At 34.0% G+C, this 18204-nt stretch overlaps 2 protein-coding genes across 3 annotated transcripts; one reads left to right on the top strand and one right to left on the bottom strand.

Annotated features, from left to right (window-relative positions):
- Positions 1–100: 100 nt before the first annotated feature.
- rad50 (DNA repair protein rad50) lies at positions 101–13062 on the top strand. 2 transcript variants are annotated; one of them, XM_046610721.2, is made up of 18 exons: positions 101–341; positions 435–551; positions 1341–1594; positions 2038–2187; positions 3160–3601; positions 3733–3887; positions 4030–4228; positions 4511–4734; positions 4922–5187; positions 6929–7028; positions 7116–7236; positions 7383–8290; positions 8403–8822; positions 8895–9020; positions 9671–9946; positions 10445–10578; positions 10688–10819; positions 11404–13062. In XM_046610721.2, exons 3-18 carry the CDS (start codon positions 1349–1351, stop codon positions 11612–11614), a joined length of 4110 nt encoding a protein of 1369 aa, XP_046466677.1. In that variant the 5' UTR covers positions 101–341; positions 435–551; positions 1341–1348; the 3' UTR covers positions 11615–13062. The 2 variants fall into 2 exon arrangements, with proteins under 2 accessions (XP_046466677.1, XP_046466676.1); XM_046610720.2 differs by lacking the exon at positions 435–551 and having other exon boundaries at positions 102–341.
- Rbsn-5 (Rabenosyn-5) lies at positions 13045–16647 on the bottom strand. The gene is made up of 7 exons (XM_046610723.2): positions 16343–16647; positions 16134–16271; positions 15112–15252; positions 14812–14973; positions 14286–14640; positions 13638–14031; positions 13045–13459 (listed from the first exon to the last, which is right to left on the bottom strand). The coding sequence occupies exons 1-7, from the start codon at positions 16476–16478 to the stop codon at positions 13238–13240; spliced, it is 1548 nt and encodes a 515-aa protein (XP_046466679.1). The 5' UTR covers positions 16479–16647; the 3' UTR covers positions 13045–13237.
- Between the last annotated feature and the right edge of the window lie 1557 nt (positions 16648–18204).

The raw sequence follows: 18204 nt of genomic DNA, 5'->3' as shown, positions 1-18204 counted from the left end.
GTACACTACCACATAGCGCCACTTACACGTACGAGCGAGTGGCGACGTCAAGCGTTCATTTCGGAAACTAAATTGTTGGCTTCAACGTTAACACGGGACCTGTGCTTCCATGTACATCTATGTTCTTTGGTAAAGTGCGTATTTAATGCGATGGAAGTCAACAGGACATTCACGAGTAATTGATAAGCTAAACACTGTCAAAGTATAGAATTCTCTCTTGTTGCAAAGCGTTATTCAGTGTTCAAACTATTCAGGCACTAAGTGCCAAATTCCTGTCGAGCGGTTTTTGCCATAAAATTGTCATTGAAGTACAACTGCGTGGCAGCTCTGGAATCTCAAAGGTAACCGGCATATAATGAAAAATATACCCACCCTCGTAATTTTCAGTCTTTTGTTACTATGTGATTGACTGTTAATTATTTTTAATAATTTAGACAAGGATTTGGATCAATCGCAGGATACTGAAATTTTTGTTGATTCCTTTCTAACCATGAAAGTAAGATTGCGATAACGTCCGAATAACGACCTCGTTTTCCCGCGTGTTCTAACAGGTTTGGAAGACCACAGTCAACACACGTCTTAGTTATTAATTATTACTTATAGTTATTTTCACATCGAATGCATTCTGACAAGGCTCTTTGCATTATTTTTCTCCATAAATCTCATAATTATTTCTTGTATTTCGTCGTTCAAATTTTGATGCATCTATCGAATGCGATTGCCATTTTGTTCTTGCAACGTTGATTGCACCTTAAATTCAGCTTTCATAACTTATTGTACAGTTATTTTCAGGATTAAACTCGATCACGAAGCATGTTTTATGATTTTTTGATAACTTCCTTTATAACATCACGCTGAAAACGTGTCTCACATTTTTATGGATCATATTTTTCTTTTTCAAATCCAGTTTGGTAGATTTTAACTCTAAAAATCGGACACAAATTGCAAGATTTTAGTTTCATATTATTGGTACATTATTTGTGCAACGATGAAAAACGACTTTCTTCGATTACTCAATTTGTCATTTATTGGACCGGTGTCCAAAAATCGTTTGGCTTGTGTACATGAACGCAATTTCCATTTCAGGAAGTTAAAATGTGAATTTCTTGATAGCTCATTAATCTTTGTTCAAATTTTATGCTCTTACCTTTAAATTGAACGTTTTGCAATGTCGAAAAAAATCTGTCTGATTTGTCCATGATCAAATTGTTATTGATGACAAAATAGAAAAAGTACCAAGAGTTTGTTGTATAGATTCATTATTGTCAAAATTAAACACTGTAAGATCAGTAATTTAAGTTGTGTATCAATAACAATGCGTATTTCTGTCTAATTTTCAGAGTCAAAAATGTCGAGGGTAAGAAGATTAGGGATTTCTGGAATCCGAAACTTCGGCCCTGGCGATGATGAGAGGGGATTACAAACAATAAGGTTCAGTCACCCGTTGACTATGATTTTTGGACCAAATGGAACTGGGAAAACAACCATTATCGAGGCCCTAAAATATGCGAGCACAGGGGATTTTCCGCCTGGCTGTGGTGCAAACAACCAGAATTCATTCGTACACGATGCTTTGCTAACCGACGAATGCTCCGTAAGTAGGAACAACAGAATTAAAAAATATTTGTATCAAACGATTTATTTATGAAAAAATTTGCTTGCCTCAGTAGAATCTCAATAAGTAAACAATCAACTAAATGCTCGTTGATGTTGATGACGTTGATGACAATCTGTCGTTAGAATTACTAATTATTCCCTTACATAATTTCACACTTTTTATAATATTGTTCCATAATTTTTGTCGTACAGCCCTTTGAGAAAAATCGATATAATTTGTGTCAAATCACTGAATACCTTAAGCCTTTTCAGGAAGGTACGTTATACTTTGTGACTGACGCGTGATTTCAGAACAAATTCTCGTACATTAGGGTAAAATTAAGCAGAATTTGAAATTTGAACCCTGAATTTGTTGATGTGATATTTTTCAAGGTTTGTTAGGTTTAACATTGACCTTATGACTTTTCGATTTGTTATTAGGTAAAAGGTGTGGTGATAGCTGAGATGTGCGATACCAAAGGAAACATAGTAACGGTATCGCGAAGGCTATTATCTGTTCAAAAAAAGTTTAAGAAAGGCTGTAAAGTCCTGGACACTACTCTGTCTACGATGAACATAAAAACGGGAGAGGTGAGAAATGCTAGTAAAAGTTATGTGACGTCATTTGCGATTTTAACAATTGTGGATAAAGGAAATGTATATACTTTAGAGGATTTTGTTTCGAAGCTACATTTTTATTTTTACTTTGAACTGAAAAACTTACACATCAATATATAAATAAACAAATATCATCAAAGGAAGCCTCTGAATACAATTTTAAAAAGTCCCTTTTGGAATTCGAACTTTTTCTATTCAATTTACGTAGAATGGATGCATTTTATTTTTAAATTCTGACAATTTTAGAGATTTTAGGTGTAAACAATTAATAAATGTAGCTTCTAAGAGAAACACGCTAATGTATACATATGCATTATATATAGTGTGGGCTAAACAAAAAAAAACCTGGACTAATTTAAAACGTGAATAAAATCTGGACGCGTCGACCGAGTTTCAGAAAAAATTTTCTTGCTTGAAATCAGAAAAATAAACCTTTTGTTTCGTGTTTGAAAATCCAAAAAATCCTTATCCCTTGCTGAGATACACGCTCTTGAAAAATGGGTTTTGAAAAAGTCGCTGGTAAAATGGAAAAAATTAGTATCAAAAACTCTTCAATGTAATTGCTATTTTAAATTATGATTTAAAGACTCATTTATTTTGGTTTGATTTTCTCTTTATTGCTTAAAGTTAGTTTTGGTAAGCTTAAAGAATTAGCTATAAGGATTGTATGAATTTAAAAAAATATTAAACAGCTTACGAGTATTTTAAATTTTAATGAAAAGTGAATTTTTCCCATATTAAATGAATGGAAAATAAAATTTGAAATAGCGACTTGTTAGTTTGAGCTAGAGAGCTGATCTTTTGGGAGGATCTTTTTTCTGTCAAAAACCAACATTTGAGGAATAAGAGCGAAAAAATGAAAGAAATTCTTTTATGGCCTCCCTAACATATACATACGTATATACATGCATACATATATTTCTTTTTTTTTTGTTTTTTAATCAGAAAGTATCGATAAGCCATCGCTGCGCCGATGTGGATCTTGAAATGGGTTTGGCTTTGGGAGTGTCAAAACCTATTTTAAATCACGTAATTTTTTGTCATCAAGAAGATTCGACATGGCCATTAGAAGATGGAAAAAAACTGAAAGAAAGATTCGATCAGATTTTTGACTCTGATAAATACAACAAAGCAGTCGAGAGAATTAGAAAGTTTAATAACAAGATAAAAAACGATCTTCGTGTTACTAAAGCTCAGAGAGAGTCGTTGGAAATTTTGCTTGAAGAATCTAACCAGAAGAAAAAGAGCTTGGAAAAGTATGAAACTCGACTGGTAAAGTCTATTCAAAAAGTTTCTGAAGTTGTTGAAAAAATGAAGCCTCTTAATGAGAAAATGAACGAACTTCGTGATTCTGAAGCACATTACATCAAGTTACATACGGAAAAAGGTGAGCAAAACTGTATCATTATAGAAGATTATACTTTCGAAAAATTTCGACAGCGTCGAATCCCTGTGAAAATATGGTTAATATATAAATATTGAGACATAAATCAATCTCGTGAATTATTGTATTCACAGAAACAAAAAAAACTGAATATGGACTGATAAAACAGCAAATAATGGAATTGAAAGAGAGCATACAAGTTCTTCACGACGGGACAGCGGAAGAACTGCAAAAAGAAATTGCTGCATTCGATAATACACGGGTTGAAATGGAAAGTGAGATGGAAATGGTAAGTTAGACATAGCGATGCGAATGAGACTGCAGTATGTGATTTTGTATATCATTCCAATTTCGTAGAACACAAGGTATTATCTTTTCAAATCGCCCATCATCTTTCATATTACTGAAATTTTTTTTTTCTACTATTTCAGCTGAAGAATAAATCGAGAGATATGAACAAAGAGGAAAGCAAGTTAAAAGTCACTATCAGCAACAAGCAATTATCGATTGGAAAGTTGAAAGAGCAGGCTCAAGCGTTGGAAAAAAATATTTCGCTCCGTAACCGTAAACTTAGTCAAATGCGAACAGAATGGGGTCTCGATGAAGTTGGAGAAGAAGTAACAGAGACAGGTAGAGTGTGATCAGAAGTTTTCAATTTCACAGGCTACACAGTGCGTCCCCTATTGGGCTATTTTCCTAAATATTGGAACGCTAATTACCCCTTTAATTTCACATAGCTTTCTCCTATTTACCCTAAAATTACCTGGCTTGAGCACTGGAAAGCCTGATTTCATTTTATTTACATGTTTCAACTGTAATTTTGAATTTCTAACATGCCCAGACCCTTTTATAAGAATTTTTATTGCAGGATATGTTATATTGTTGCTATGATTGAATATTTCTCTTTCGTAGAAGCTGCTGTTGGTTTCGACCAATTGAAAGATAAATTGACTGAGATGGAACGGAATATCAAGGACATAGCGCTCAAGCATCAGGCTGTTGAAAAAACATTACAAGAGGAATTGGATGCCCTCAGAGATCAGAAATCTAAACTCGAATCAGGAATGGTCCTGTTCAAAAGGCAGATAGCCGAGAAACGAACGGAGACAAGGAGAATTCGTGCGCAAATAGAGGAAGTATGTTGTTTTTTTCTCGTTCATTTATTGAATGTGACTACTTTACATAATATATTGTAGCAATATTTCAGTTACTACTTTTTTTTACAGTAAGATAAAGCTAATGAACTTGGTCAACGAAAAAAAATCAGAAATTTGTCGACACCGATGTAAACTGCTTTATTTAACAGAGAGAATATTTCACTAGGTGAACATGTTAGCCAGCCAATTGGAGTTAGTCGACTCTAAATTGCAAGAAGCAAATACAAAACTTGATACCATGGCTGCAAGTTTTGACGTTGATGCCGTGAAAAAAAACATAGAAGATGAAATCAAAAAGCGGGATCAGATGGAATTGAGTTTGGATAAATTGGATGAAGAAGTGAAATTACTTCAGCAACAAAGTTCATTACATGCTGAATTGGATCTGCTCAGATCATCTTTGGCAGTAAAAGAAAAGGACATTCAGAAGTTGTGCGTAATTTTTACATTGTATTGAAAAAACTCATTTTTTACAATCAAAATAGCCAGGCAAACTTCACTGTAACTTCATTCAGTATAGCATAAGACCGTTCGCTACTTGTATCAAAGAGAATTGAATGTAGTCTGTTATTGATAATGACTGGCAAGTATTATTTTCAGAAACTTCCATATATTTCTACGAATTTACTCCAAACGTGAATTTCTGATAGTTTATCAATTTCTCTACAAATTTCTGACAAATTCTAGTAATTTTGAGGAATTTAATAGAAATGAACTATTACAATTTCGATGCAGGAAATTAATTACGACAGGTTTGTAGAAAAATCTTGATATATCTTGAAAATTTCTGAAAAGTTTTCTAAATTCTAGTCTTATTTATTTATTTATTTATTTATTTATTAATAATTTGACGGACACAAGTCATTTTACATGTATATTAACAAAAACAACATAGGTGGACCATCCAATAAATGTATAATTAATGTTTCGAAGTGACAAAACACACTAGAAGGCCGAACAGGGTACTGGGTTTAGGATACTTTTGGGTTACATTTGCAGGTTTCAAGTTTAAACAATTCTAGAGAGTTCAGGGCGCGAGTTCCTGGGGGTAGTATGTTCCAATTTCGAAAGATATGATTAGTAGTGTGCTAGTATATAGGTTGCTTTCAGCTACCGAATCCTCACAAAGAGTCCGTGGGTTTCCAATTGGATGATTGATATCTTGTACTACAAACATTTCCGCGATGCGATCACATCTAAAATTACCATTTAAAATCTTAAAAGTCAATAGATTGTCTGATGTTACATGAAGGGACTTAATGGTACTTAATTTAAATCGCTGAATGAATGGGCTGAAATCGTGATCAAACCTGTTCATAGGGTTACCCAATTTGAACGCTAGATGCCTGGCAATACGGTGCTGGACAGATTCTAAAATATCGACCGTGTATATAGGCACCAAATTGGACCACAATATAATAAAATTGGACAGCCAAGGGTTTTGTAAAGATATAGTACAGAGTTAATGTTAGTAAAATTGCACGTGTTCCTAATAATAAATCCAAAGGTTTCGTGAGCCTTGGCATTTATTAAGTCGATATGTTTGCGGAAGCATAATTGCTGCTGATGAATAACGCCAAGGTCAGATTTTGTCTGCACCTGTTTAATCGCGTTATTGAACAATTTGTGTTTATAATTCAAAGAAGATGAAGATCTGGTAACACTAGCAGAGAAACATTTTGAAGTATTCGAGGGTAGTTCATCGTCGACCATCCATTTCTCAATGGATAAAATATCTCTTTACAAAGCAGAAAAGTCAAGGGGTGTACTAATTACTTCCAATATTTTCAAATCGTCTGCTTATAAAAGAAATTCAGTCCTAGATATATATAATCCTTGATGTCATTAATAAATATAATGAACAGTAGGGGGCCAAGGTGAGATCCTTGAGGTATCCCTGAAGTTGCTTTTATAGGCATAGAAAAACAGTCGTTGAATTGAACAATTTGAGTACGTTTGGAAAGATAAGAGTTGATCCACAAGCATATTTGACCATGGATACCGAGATTGTAAAGTTTAATAATTAAAAGTTTATTGAAAACCTTCCTCTACAGATATGTTCAAAATTGTTCAACAGCATTTTAAAAATATTCACTTGAATTAATTTCTATAAATTTCGTATTTCTGAGATTTTTCTCTACCAGTGATTCCTAAATTAGAATTTTTTTATTAGGAAAAACAAGCATCAGGCGAACTTGAAGATGCTTTTGAAAACCGAAGTATTACCGGAATCAAATTTGAAACATACTCTTAGTGGAATTCACGATAGCTTTGTGAGTAAAAAATTATTAATCGAAAATCATTTTTATTGATACTTTAAAATTTTCATCAACTTTATCAGTTTCATTATTTCATTTCAGAGTGAACAAATCAAACAATTGAACCACCAATTGCAGAAAGAGCAACGTGTGCTGACCACACTTGAAACTACAAAAAAACATCACGAACATGAAATGAAGGAAAAAAATAGCGAGCTTGAGGGTAAACATATGAGGGTACTTTTTATTGCATGAAAAAGTTCTACTTCGAATCATGGATTTTGAACGTATCAAAAACACTGTTCTGATTAAAAATTTGAAACATATAATACTATGCAGAGTAAACAAGAGGTACACATATTATTTCAGACATTCAAGATAAAATAGCCACCATGTGCCATGGTATAGACTACGAAGAAGTTTTGCTACATGCAAAGAAAACCGTGCAAGATTTGCAGGATTCCAAAGGAATGTATACTTACAAAAGTATAGCGTACAAAGATTATATAAAGAAAACAGATTCCTGCTGTCCGCTCTGTCACCGTAATTTCGATAGTCAGCAGGAAATTGAAGAATTCAAATCTGAGTTGAACGAGGAAGTGAACAAATATCCTAACCAGTTGAAAACTTGTGAAGAAAAGTTGAAAGTTCAGCAAGAGCGGTACGATTCTTTGCTGCAATTGAAGCCACTTGTGGACAAAGTTAAACAAATAGAAGAAACCACCTTAAAGAAGTTGAGAAACGACTTGCTTCAAGTGAAACAGAAATTCTCAGAGTCTCACGCGCGAGTTGAGAAACTGCAACTACAGATTGCTGAACCTGAGAGTAAACTAGCGCAATGCAAAGACATTGTCTGTGATGTAGCACAGTGGGATCAGTATTCTGCAGAAGTCGTAAAACTGAATCAATCTATTGCTCGAGTCAAAGCTCGTCTTTCTGACAAAGTCGGCGAGAGGTCTATGCAAGAAGCACAAGCCGAGCAAGAGTTGTTGAGAAAATCTCTCAGCACTATACGCAAAAGGATCGAAAAACTGCAATCATCATTAAGCACTCACAACGATAAATTACAACAGGCAAGAGAGTCTAGAAATAGACTGGTCGAGGAGCAATTGAGAATGAAGTCTGAAGTACAGAAACTACAGCAGCTGCAGGACAAATTGAAAGACTTGCACGCTGAAGAAGTATCTCTACAAGAAAACGTGCAGCAATTGCAGGTGCAATTGGGACCCGTTAATCAGAATCTGGCAGCCAAAAATGATTCACTCCAAAAAATAAAGGTATTTTTAAACTCATGAATCGCTCTTGAAACTGCACTTAGAAGGATATTCAAATTTTTATGATTGTAAACATTGTGGTATGTCATCATTAATTATAATTTTTGTTTTATAGCGAGAGCACCGAGAATCGCTGGACAACGATCGGAGTGTTGTATCTCAAAAATCAAGGAGCCTGCATGATTTGAACACTATCCAATCGCAAATTGATAATAGCATCCGCAATGGAGTAACGGACTCGTTGAGGAAATCTGAATTGGAAATGAAGAAGTATCAACAGATGGATGAAGAATTGCAAAAGGATAAAATTGAAGTTACTACAAAAATTAACGAAATAATTAACGAAATCTCGAAACAAGAGACCCGCAAACGCGACATGAGCGACAACATGATATTGAAGGAAAAGGGCGCAGCAGCCGTAGTGCTTCAGCGTGAAATAACAGAGTTACGAGAGAAGTTAGGTAACATGAATTATCGCCAGCTGTTAGATCACAAGAAAAAACTAATAGACGAGGAAGAACTTCTCATTCGCGAAGTAAGTGTGTTTGAGAAATTTGAAGGATAAATTCAGGTCTGGAATTAATTTCTTTGGTATTCGTAATTTCAGAAAAACCTCGAACAAGGAGGACAAGACGAAATGGAGCGTAATATTAAACAGTTGAAACGTGAATTGAACAAAGAAGTGTATAGATTGGCTCTTAAAAATTACATGCGCAAGTCCGCTGAAGTTGTTGTGAGTATATGTTAAAAAACACCTCAGTATTATTTTACATATGTTTTTCAGCTAAACTTGGTAGATTTCATAAGAAGAAATCTTTACAGTATAAGGAAATATGGCAAAGTAAGGCGACTTGAGTTTGGAAATCTCAGTTCTCATGATCAACTGTTCATAAGAATTAACGACTTAGCTATTTTCATTTCACAAATGTAAAATTTCATAGTTGCGTGACTTGGCGAAAAAATCTTATCTTTATAAATTATGTCTGTACAAGTTGTAAAATGATCTTTGAATTTAAAGGGCTGCAAAGAACAGAGTAATTTTTGCTGCTTCTGAAATAGCACACGATTTTTTTTTCTAAGTTAGCGAACATCGAACGAAAATGTGTTCCGGAAACTTGATCAAACGTAACAGACGAACAAGTTACCATAGACGCGTTTGTAATTGATGTAGAGTAAATTTTTAAAAAAGCACCTTAAGGCTGGTATTTTGAGCTTGAAAATAGTTTTCTGAACAGCTGTCCAGAACAGTTGTTTACGATTTTTTTGCAAAGTCACGTACCTTTGGACTTGAGCAATTTTTCAAGGAAAAATGGATGGCCAGTTAAATTTTAGGAGCAGGGCATTTACTCAGGCCTGCACTCCATGCATTTCTATGTATACTAGGTGCAAGAGGAAGCAATAAACGACCTCGTGGCGTATACTACAGCCTTGGATAGGGCAATAATTGAGTTTCACGAAGAACGAATGGCTTCAGTAAACCGGATTATACTAAGATTGTGGACGCAAATCTATAAGGGTAAAGATACGACGGCTATTCAGATTCATACAGATTCAACCGAAGGAATGGGCAACAAAAAAAGAGTTTACAATTACAAAGTTGTTCAAGAGAAACAAAAGGTCACTATGGACATGAAGGGACGTTGCAGTGCAGGGCAAAAGGTGAGAAACCCGTAGTTTGTGATTACTGATTGTGAGACAGAAACAGTAGTCCAGTCAAAATAGGTCTGAATTAAAAATATTTGGGATATGGCTGACCTTTTGTATATGGAGGTTTTCGACACTCAGGATCTCAAATCTGAAGTCATTTTTGAGCTACGGAGCCGACGTTTCGAGAAAACAGCAAAAGTGCACGTTTTTTGCGTTTGCCTTGAAAACTGCTATCGATAGATAAAAAACGATTTGACCATCGTGTAGAGCGGAAAATTTGACATCGAATTATGTCTGCATATGTCGGAAACAGAGTCGGATTCGCAAATTAAGAAAAAATTCATTATTTCACCAAAATTCCCCAGATGCCATCGATAAGTAAAATTGCTGTGTTCTATTTTAACTGGACTACGGGACCCAAAATCTTAGTGAACATCTCAGCTAGTAAAAACACGTGAAAGTATCCTTGCAGATGATGAAAATGAAGTATTTTTTTGTATTATTTTGCAGGTACTTGCGTCAATCATCATAAGAATGGCCTTAGCTGAAACATTTGCTAAAAATTGTGGTATATTTGCATTAGATGAACCGACAACAAACCTTGATGTGCATAACATAAAAAGTCTAGCTCAGGCACTGGTTTCGTAAGTGTAGTTAAATCATTGCTTCTTCATTTACTGGATTTAATTGAAGTCATATTTTTTCCATCAAAAGGATAGTATTTTTATCCAATGTTATTTTTGCATGTTACAGAATTGTGAATCTTCGTTCTAAACAACAGAAGAATTTCCAATTGATCGTTATTAGTCATGACGAAGACTTTATAACTCAACTAGGTAAAGTTGACAAAGTCGGAAAAGTTTACGAACTTTATCGAAATGAGAAGTAAGTAAGCTTCAACAAATTTTTCAAATTTTACATAATACCTGAGTGATGTTGTATAGCCCATACGTACTTAATCAAAAGTTAGGAAAAGAAAAGACTGTTGAAAATATGAAAAAATCTCTAGCAATGTTATTTACATCAAAGATAGTAAATACAAATTAAACAAAATTCCCATTCTATAATAGAAATGAACTTGAACAAATTCGAATATCGGGAGCCGTGATATCAGCAATTTAAGACAAGGTTTTGTAAAACGAATATTCAAGATGCTTAAACGCTTGTGTTTTTCATATGATTATAATGTTTTTGAGCTTATTTTACTCGCTGACAAGAACCTCGTAATTTATTTGTAAAACATTCTAGAAATCTTGAATTATATATTCACCTTCACGGACGTAAATTACACTACCAGACTTTTTAAAAGTTTTTTCTTCCTTTTCAAACTTGAGATACAGAAAATATGGTGCATTCATCCTCACCTTTTGTTAACACATCTAGATACTGAATATTTTCCAATTTACGGGATATGCTACTCAAGATATCAGAAAATGGACTGTGTTAATGCATTGATGATTACTTTACAGAGGGCTGACTGAGGTTAAAGAGTTGTGCATTGAGAACAATGCAACATTTGATGATTGCTCTCAAAATGGAGAATCCTCAGGTGAAGAAGATGCCGCAGACGTGGAAAGGCGTTCACGTAAACGAAAAGAACTTGCCGAAGAAAGAAAAAATTTGCTGAAAGGCAATTCGTCCGTTAGTCCTCCACGCAAGAAGAGAAATGAGAGAGAATGAATGACGATTAGTCGTGCGATCAAGTATGAATATGTAGTTCGGTAACAAGGAAAGTACTGCGCAGGGAATTTTTGCCTTATTCAATAATTGATATTTGATAATAAATTTAAAGAGAGACATAAGATTATATTCACTATTTAAACTGTTATAAGGAATTTTCTTTTCATCGAGAGAGCTTGTATTAGAAGTTTCTACATATATGTTCCAGTAGTAGCTTGTTTTACAAATATGTTTCATTTTTCCAATTCATTCTTTACTTAAAAGGTCTTGTATTTTATTAATGTACACTTAACATTGCATTTATACTTTATCATACTTATACATACGTCGTTACGAGTATGTTGTTTTATACTTTTTTTTTTTAACTTTTCAACTAGGATTTGTATCAATTACAAATATGATAATTATTGTTAAGAACGAAATAAATTAGTATAATTAAACTTCTTCTGTTTTTCTTCACGAAAGCTGTATTCCCTATTCACCGATGATAGTAACAAAAGTAATTACCATTCCAATAAATCTCCGGATTTTCGTCAATATTGGTCACTATTGAGAAGTATCACAGCATATCAGCCTTGACTTAAAATCCGAATCCACATCACACTTTGAAAACAGGTATACTTCACTTTTTGCAAAAACTAAAGAATGCAAATCTTTTCAGACTGTTCGGCTGTTAGCTTGAACGAAAAATATTATTCACTTACCATTGGAAGTGCCAAGTTATTTTCTGGGAATTTGATGTGGTGTGAAGTTCACGACTGTAGATGCTACTTTCAACAATGTTTCAAAAGTCCATTTTTTCTAATTCCTGTAGCAAAGTATGCAAAAGTGACTGTGTGATCAACATGAAGATAGCAAAAAGTATACGAATGGATTTAAATTGTGAGGACGTGTAATATTGAAATATTCCAGTTTTTAAAGCTGAAAAAGTCATTAAATAACAGGTAAGTTTTTCTAAAATTCTGACTTGCCCGTGTGTAAAAAAGTCAATATTTGTCTATCTTATCGTCAAACTTGAGAATATTTAAATTTGGTGGTGGCTAAGTAACAGAATTTTGTTATATTGATATGTACGCGAAAAAAATGTGTTATATTATAATTAATTTTTTCTAAATGTATAAATAGTTCAATTGTACATAGAATACATAGTAAAAATGTATACCTTCGTATAATGTTCAACATATACATATATCTTATTTTCCCAATATTTATATCTTGTTTCACAGGTGTAAAGTCAACACTTTGAAATACAGAACGGCTTTGACATTAACTTAAGTTCAATTTTGCCAAGAGTGCATCGATACACCTACACAACTGACTTAGAAAACATGCACAAGAAATATTAGTTCCTTGACTATAAATGACGATTGCTAATAATCATTTATTCCTACATTTGAACTCTGTCGTGATTATAGACGCAATTCGGCATTGGTTTTTCAGTACGAAGTGCTTTGAGGCAAAAACAAGGTATCTATCACTTACAGATATATCATATATACTTTAATTTCTTAAATTATTCGAATCAAGAGTATTGTTCTTTGGTTTCAAAGATAGATGGATAGAATGTTGACGTGATTAGCTTCACATAATTCCAAGGAAAAAATATCACGTGAATAAAATCCTTTAGCTGTCGCTACTGTTGCCTTGATTCATCGCAAAGTAAGCGCTTTGCAGTTCTCTCAAATTGGTTTCTAGAGTAGCCACTTCGTCATACTTGTGAGCGTCCCTTGCTTGCTTTATATACGCCCGAAGATTGTTCATTTGTTCTATTATCGGATCCATAGATGATGCGAGTATTGGTGTTGCGCTTGATGGACCCCAGCCTTGTGATTTGTCCAGTATCATCTGTAAAATGTTTTCTAATTACTGATTAATATGGAGTGCATGTCATTGAAACACCAAACTTTCTAATCAAAATGAAATTTATATGTCTAGTTTCATCCAAACTTCGCTAGTGGAGTGTCAAACGGTTAATGAGAGAAACGAATCGATTACTTTTTGTTACTATTTAAAGATTTTCAACCTGATCATTTCTTGACACTATGACAAAATCGCTAATGAGCGCTTCTCGGTTTTGTTGTTCCCTCCGTCTCTCTCTTTGCAATTCCTCCATCTCCATTTGTCTCTCATGCTCGATTCTATCCTCAATTGCTTTTCTACGCCTTTCTTTGAATGCTGTATATTCCTCCTCTGTAGGCAAGGGCTTGGAGTTTAGTAAGTGTTCTTTCAAAAACGTTGTCGCTGCTGATCTGATCATCTGCTGGAGCTTCAAAGTTTGGCCTTTCGGGGGATTATCCACGTCCTTTATTCCCAAAATAGAGATTCTCTTACTGATTAAGTCTATGTTCTCTGCTAGCTTTGCTATTTTAACACGTAACGTTTGAGCATCCTGAAGATTATACGTGGTTTCCCCTTTTCTAGAATTTAAACGTCAATGTTACTTGTGTTTATGTGTATATCTCGAAATTGAAGGTACAATGAGTCAGTGATGGGAAAAAATTGTAATTAGGCAATTACAAATTACAAATGAGAAATATTATTTGTAATTTATGCAGTGCTAATGACAAATTACACATATTATTTGTTTGTCTACATAGTATATTATATATTTGTCACTGAAATGCAATTACCTAATTAGAAATTGCAGTTGCAAATACTAAAATTAGTGTACCTTAAAGACTCGCACATCTTGTTGTACATCACTGAATGCTCGTTTGCTTCGTCTATATATGAACGCATCTTTTCATAAAACTGGCAAATGATCGGTTTTGATAATTTTCTCTCTTTCAATTGCTCCCTAAACCTGAGGAGTTCTTCGCAATGAACGCATAGTCTGAAGTGCTGTTCACTGCGAGAAGGATCATTAACTAATGAAATAATACTGTTTAAACTTCCGCTAGATGGGGATCTAGCCAACTTTGATAATCCTATACCGGCACGTACAAATCGGCCAGAAATTCTGGATTCGGTCGATGTCGGAGATATTGCTGAATCATCTTGTACAAGGGTCGGATTCACCATATTTCCTAAAAATAATTGATCTGTTCGTTACCAGGTTCGATGCGTAATGTAGTAAAACTTTTTTTCTTTCTAGGAATTTTTTGGAAATACATCAATTTCTGTGTTAGAAAATTTCTAAAAAAAAGAACAATTTTTGAGAAGTTTTTTCAACTGGGCTTCCAACAATCTTTTCTTACTTGCATCTCCCAATGCCAAAAACATTGTGCAATCGTGGCACATAACGGCTCCACATAGTCTGCAATGATGTTTTCTTCTAGCGACATGAAAACTCCTAGCGCAAGTTGGACAAAGTTTAACAGACTTGTCATCTATCCACGGAACAATGGATTGCTCATGGACTGCAAATGAATATAATATCATACATTCTTTATCTCTTATCATTCTATTATGAAATTTCGTTAAACATCCTTATTTCGAGTCTGTACAACTCTAAGTTTATAGCAGCGATAACAAATGTATGAACAAGTATGTACAACCTCTTCTGCTGATAGGATCTGATGGCAATTCATTTAATAGTTTGTCCAATCTTATTATAAGTTTATTAGTTTCAGCGGAATATCTTTCCAGTCTTACATTTCGTACTTCAGTAAAGTATCTTGTGTAGGATCTAGTTTCACCTGCAATAATACAGATAATATACATAATAGTATGGCACTATTTATTTTTGTCAAATACGTATAGTTCTAAATATTTCAATGATTGAATAATTACTTAAAAAGATTGTTCAAGAATGCATGTGGAGCTTTGGTGAACGTAGTGAAAGCAATAAATTGCATAGTGATTCGGTAGAAATAGGAGTACTACATAATGCCGAAAGAATACCAGCAGAATTAAATATTATCCTCAGTATAATTTCAGAATTGGAAGATAAACAGAGAAGTTTGAGGAGTCTAATTGTTAGAGAAAACCATTACTTTTGGATAAAATTATGAGTTTGATTTTAGCATGAATTTTACCTCAATTGAATTTACTTCAATTTTAACTAAGGTGTCTTCTAAAAATTTAATCACAGAATTTCGGTGAAATTTTAGAATGAATCGCTATTTCGCAACTTTGAAATTGTCTGAAATGTAGTAACTTAATATAATGAATTTAAAAAAAAAACTTCTAGTTTGCGAAATCAAACGAGGAACAGTTCGTAACATTAATGTCACGAATCATTAAAGAAAGAACCAATCTTTCGTGAATAGATTCACTTTTCAGATCGTTGTAATTGCAAAGTGAATATACTTTGTCTTATTCAAGTAAAAAGTCACAGTTAATGCGTTTTGGAAAGTCCTAACTTTACGAGATATCTATTTCATGAAAAACATTTTGTTCAAAACATCGAATGAATCTCTTAAAACTCATTCTGAAGTCGTATAGTGATGATTTTTTCAGTATCACAGTACATTAATGATAATAGCTTCAGAAGAAAATGTTAACATTTGGTTTAAACATTCTACAATCGCACGTATGTGTGCGTAGAATTGTTAAGATCTCAGTAATATAAATGTACCCAATTCCTGAGGTTCCCAATCGTTGTAGTAAAAGTCTAGGCTGGATTCACGGTACTTCAAAGATGTGTCGAGTGTTACTAATTCTTCCGACGATCCCTCATGCTTTAAAATTTTTTTCTTCGCTTTACCGTACAGTTCTGTAATATTCATTGCGAGTTAGAGTCATTGAAACACCAAGGAATAAGGATTAATCGACGGAATGAAATACCTTTGAGAGTTTTCAGAATTTCTGGATTATCATTGTGATATTCTTCAAAATGTTTGGTTAGTTGATGCGGAGTCTTCAAATCTGTCTTGCAAATAGAACACAGGAAGCCCTCCAGCATTTGTTCGCCTTCCGCCATCGTTTGGGAACTTCACACGGTACTATTAATTACGATAATATTTCAAAGTTTTTATTTCTGGATTCACCACATTAATCGGTGGGTGGTCTCTTGACGTTTGCAGCCAGACGTTTGACAAGTAGCACAAGTAACGTGCGCCGGGAACGGCCATCTTGGATTCGCATAATTGATCTCTCGAGTTACAGATTGCATTACGGATCGATAGTATTCGAAACGGTGATTCGAATGATCTCGAAGTTTGAAACTGTCCGAGTCCTTGAGAACTAGAGAAATCAACCTATTTACGCAAGTCTTTTGTTTTTCTGACACTACAGGTGCGGGTTTTTTTTTCTACAGATGGTAGCGTTGTGAATTCAGGTACAAGAGCTTGAAGATGTATTTAAAAAAATCAAATCGAACGATTTATAGTTGTAACGATAATCAATCACTGCAAGAAAAATATTTTTCTCTTATAGGTCTACATTCGATATGACTCGTTGCTTGAAACCAACGAGAGATTTCGTTTGCACGGATTTCTTTTGATGGATTTGTTGAGATACTATGTGGGTAGGTACACTTCTGTTTAAAATTAATCTTGGATCATATATTCTTGAGAATGAGATAAGATGTATGGCAGCTAAAAAGAGGTGATTATGAAATTTCGAAAATTGACTTGAAAAACAATACATGTGGAATACTAGCTGATGCATACGTATACAAATTAGCATTGCACTAGCATTTGTACCTTCCAACCAATGCTATACGCTCTCGATTATCATTAAATGCAGACGAAAAGTTGGAAATAAATTTTTTTAGAATAATTGAATATCGTTGCAAGTACAAATCCATCGATATGATTTTGGTTTAAATACATCTTCAGCTCTTGCACTATATGCAGATAAACCAACATAAGATAAGCAGAGCAAGGACTTCAGTCGATTTAGTTTCAAACTCAGGAAAGTGATCCCGAAAAATCCTCCAGTGGCTGCTGTGAGCTTAATAAAGACAATTTGGCGCATTTTTATTTCGTGAAAAAAATCAAGGTATATTCGTTTTATTTTATTCAATTTTTAAAACATTCTAAAAATATTCTCTCATCTTCGAGGATTCATCCTGGTAAATTTTACCTGTACGTGTGCACATGTGGTAGTATCAGAAAAATTAAAGCACGCCTAAGGTTGACTCGTAATGTATGTATTCGTAAGAAGAAACTTTTTATCATATATGTTACTTTACACTAACTAAATGCCAGGAAATGTAACTCCAACAGCTTGCACTATGTTCTCCGTGGTTTAATATATGGTTTATTCACCTAAGACGATCAGCTGAATACCCATTCATTCGAACACTCGACAAAGACAGATCATAAAACGTAACAGAAGTTGCTTATACACATGTGGATTTACCAAAAAAATTGTAGTTATTTTTCTACATTCTCAAAGTTGTCTTAACTCTAAATTCATAACCCATTGCTATTTCCCAACACAAAAAAAACAACTAGATGAATGATAATTTTTTTAAATCAAAGCTAATTTACACATCCATAAAGATATTTCGTTTTGCGAGTAAATCTGCCTGTGTATAGGCAATCTGCATGGCATTAATTCAGCAACGTTAAAAGTGTTCGCACGATCACGAATCAAGAGGCCCGCAAGAAACATATCAAGCATTGAATATGTAAGTTTATGCAGCTTTTGAAGCTGATTAAATATATAGGTAAAAATTTATCAATCAGAATTTGTATTTG

Source organism: Neodiprion pinetum, chromosome 2 (assembly GCF_021155775.2).
Source record: "Neodiprion pinetum isolate iyNeoPine1 chromosome 2, iyNeoPine1.2, whole genome shotgun sequence".
Classification (NCBI taxonomy): Eukaryota; Metazoa; Arthropoda; class Insecta; order Hymenoptera; family Diprionidae; genus Neodiprion; species Neodiprion pinetum.
This window is presented reverse-complemented; position numbering and strand designations above follow the sequence as displayed.

Coding starts and splice junctions, on each gene's coding strand:
- rad50 (XM_046610721.2), top strand. CDS start 1,349: ATGTCGAGGGTAAGAAGATTAGGGATTTCTGGAATCCGAAACTTCGGC. Junction 2,188..3,159: donor TGAACATAAAAACGGGAGAG/GTGAGAAATGCT, acceptor TTTTTTAATCAG/AAAGTATCGATAAGCCATCG. Junction 4,229..4,510: donor AGAAGAAGTAACAGAGACAG/GTAGAGTGTGAT, acceptor TCTCTTTCGTAG/AAGCTGCTGTTGGTTTCGAC.
- Rbsn-5 (XM_046610723.2), bottom strand. CDS start 16,478: ATGGCGGAAGGCGAACAAATGCTGGAGGGCTTCCTGTGTTCTATTTGC. Junction 14,974..15,111: donor AGATCCTATCAGCAGAAGAG/GTTGTACATACT, acceptor ATTCATTTGCAG/TCCATGAGCAATCCATTGTT. Junction 14,641..14,811: donor TTTGGCATTGGGAGATGCAA/GTAAGAAAAGAT, acceptor AATTATTTTTAG/GAAATATGGTGAATCCGACC.